Below are 3119 nucleotides of genomic sequence, written 5' to 3' on the forward strand. Positions count from 1 at the left end.
AGATAAACTAAAGAGATAAACTAAAGAGATAAACTAAGGGGATAGATGGGTACTGACTGTGGGTTTGCCCATCTGACAGAACACCGGCTCAGATTTTAGGAGACGTGTGGATGCAATCAGAACCGGTAAAAAAAACAAAAACTGGTTCTAGCTCTTTAGGAAGCGGTAGGTCTGCTATGGGCCTAAACTCTCACATCTACTTAGAGCGAGGGAACTGCTTAGGCGGCACCAAATGTCCAACAGAACCAGAACCCTGACAGGTGAGGCCCTTGCTCTGGCCTTCTGATTGTCCCACGGTTCAGAGGGAAAAACGGTGTCTCCCTCTCATCTAGATCAATCTAAGATGCGACGCCTCTCCTCAGGTTGGAGGAGAGACACTGCGGTGGATTAAACCGGTCAGGACTGCTTCTCTCGGCATCAGCAGGTCCGTTCTCGCTCCTTACAGAGCAGCTCCATCCCTGCTCACACACCCAGACCCAAACATTCAGAGTTCTCTCTGCTTTGCCCGCACGTTAGTCTAAATATTTACACTCCCCTCCCCCCACAGTTCATGGGACGTTCTGCGTAGCTCCCCTCCGCCGGCTCCTCGGCGTTCATCCGTCAGTTGGAGCTCGCCGTGATGCGTTTCTCCAGCTCATGGTCCAGAGGGGCGGAGCCGAGCTGGAGGCTGCTGTAGCAGTTCTTACAGACCCGGCTGGGCTCAAACAGCTGCTGACTTGGCACTGGGATCTTTTGGTCGCAACAGCTGGCACAGAACACGTTTCCGCAGTTCCTGCAGAGAGAGGGACAGGTCAGAGGGGGGCGCTCCAACATCTTATATGAGCTCACAGTGAAAACATCAACAGCTCCCACAATCCTTCACTTCAGCTCAGCTCTGATGTGAGGAAGAGAGCAGGATCTCCGCTGAGGAGGTCAAACACAAACCAAACCATTAGTGGGTCGTTTTCCGCTCCGCCTGATCGGCTTCATGCAGAAACTCAAAGAGACGATTATTCCTCCGATCATCGAACTCATCCTGGGTCAAAAAAAAATTATCCCCAACCAAACTCTTCAGAGGTCTGAAGGTTCTGTGTAGCTACCAGATCAGCTCGGGTCCTGCTTCCTGCCAGTAACGTTGCGCTATATGATTGGCTGAACGTCGCCACATGATAGTGGTTGCCCAGACGACGATAATAAAAATCACGCAGCATCCGTACGCCGAGTCAGGAGCATCTGTAGCGTTAGTGAATCTGATGACCCATGAAGTTTTACCTGATCGATAACAAAACTGAAAAAAAAATCTGTTTCTGGTACAAAGTAACTGTTAGCGCTGTGGCTAGCTGTGATCAGTAGCTAACAGGTTAGCCTATTTTAGCTCGGTCAGTTAGCCACATTAAGCTACACTACTTCTGAACAACAACCGTTCATTTTCTACAAGCAGAATAACTGTTTTCTTTGTTTAAAATCTGTATGAAAGTCATTCTTTACAATGTTCCATTTGTCCTTCTCTGCCTTCAGATTTTAATAAAAAGAATAAAAATAAGCCAAGTCGTTTTTTCTCACCTTGTTAAATGGCAGAGATCAGTCTGCCTTAAAAGGCAGTATTTTCCTTCAGGACTGACTGAATGATTGTTTTCTACTTTCGGCTACTTTAGATCACCAATAATAGAAAATCCTTAAGAAACAGGAGCAATGCAGTTTGTTCGAGTGGAGTTGCCATATGTTGATGTCATAAGAAGGGGCGGGGCCCCGAGCAGATCTGGTATCTACAGCGAACAAATGGAAGAAACTGGGAGAAAAACATGGAAAAGTCCTGGAAAAAAAGCGCCATCCAGAAGATACTTCCAGCCCTGACTGCAGCTTCCTGCTTTTTCTCATTATAGAGGCTGAAACCATTTAAATCGTCCACCTTAAAGCCCTCTGTTTCCCTGTTTTCAGCTCTCAGAGCCATCTTACCTGAGCTCCTTCTGTAAATAGTGAGACAGTCGTCAGGAAAAAGGTTCAGAAATGTTCTTCTGACCTCTACTTTTAGATTTCTCTAAAGGGAAACGGGTTAAACTCTACGATTCAGACATTGACACAAACCGGACGTTGGTCTCAAAGACGTGATCCGTGTGTCTCTAGTGAAAGTGGTGTCTCTCTGGTGATAAAATAAGACAGAAGTCCACAGTCTGGTCGCCATGCTCACATTCAGATGGAAGGCCATGCTAACACGCTAACACTCACACAGTGCTGCACTCCTTCCCTCCTCTACTGAACCCCAGCAAAATGAAACTAACGCTGAGAACCCAGTGAGCGGAGCAGCTCTGATGTCATGCTGGGGGTGAGGGGTGAAGGGGGGGCGGGGGTAAGCGTGGGGGCAGCATGCCGCCAGGGTGCTATGGTGGGTTGAGGCTGAGGCAGACTGCAGACCGAGCAAATCAGTGTCTGTCATGAACTCAACTGTCAGCCTTCGACCAATCACAGCTGGCCTGTTGACCACACCATGCGTTAGTTCAGCCAATCAGAACACTCAGCGGGTCCCTGCGGAGCTACTGATCAGCACCAATGAACAGAAACACACCAGGTGAGGGGAGGGGGGGTGGGGCTGCATTAGGAGGGGAGGGGTAGGGGTGGTGCGAGGGGGCGGGATCTCACCAGACCTCCTGGACAGCCTCGGGGCCACTGTAGCAGAAGAGGGGCAGACAACGGATCAGAACCGCCTGAGCAGAGGAGAACATGTGAGCAGCACACAGACTTCCTGTTTGGGCCGACAGATCAGAGGTTCATCTGTCCCAACTCACAACCAGGAAAGGATTTCAACCTCCCCTAACACTGAAGACCATCAGAGGACATGTCACTCCAACAAACAAACGGTCACCATGGAAACGAGCCATTTAAGTCCAACAGGGGGCACCAATGCGCCCTGACAGCAGTAAGATGTTCTACAGCAGATCGCTGGAAGGTGGGGAGACGGTGAAATGAAAGATGCTCCAGCAGAGAGAGCTGATCAGTCACTAGGTTTACCTCTGGACTTTGACTAGGCCAGAGTCAGGTCTGTAACCTGCAGCTCCATGCAGCTCTCGGACCCCAGGCTCACACCGACTCCGGTCTTACCGTTGCGGTGCGGTGGGTGCGGTGCCGCAGTGATTCCAAGTCAT

The 3119-nt window shown here is 49.9% G+C and overlaps 1 protein-coding gene across 1 annotated transcript in view; it reads right to left on the reverse strand.

The window, feature by feature from the left end:
* Nucleotides 1-463: 463 nt before the first annotated feature.
* Nucleotides 464-3119, reverse strand: part of mtmr3 (myotubularin related protein 3) — a 65019-nt gene continuing 62363 nt past the window's right edge. Inside the window, exons 17-18 of the mRNA XM_015388879.1 lie at nt 2617-2643; nt 464-772 (exon numbers count right to left, since the gene is read on the reverse strand). Coding sequence (XP_015244365.1) covers nt 601-772; nt 2617-2643 — 199 coding nt within the window. The 3' untranslated portion in view covers nt 464-600. The remainder of the gene's footprint in view (nt 773-2616; nt 2644-3119) is intronic.

Source organism: Cyprinodon variegatus, unplaced genomic scaffold, assembly GCF_000732505.1.
Source record: "Cyprinodon variegatus isolate N-32 unplaced genomic scaffold, C_variegatus-1.0 Scaffold440, whole genome shotgun sequence".
In the NCBI taxonomy this organism is placed as follows: Eukaryota; Metazoa; Chordata; class Actinopteri; order Cyprinodontiformes; family Cyprinodontidae; genus Cyprinodon; species Cyprinodon variegatus.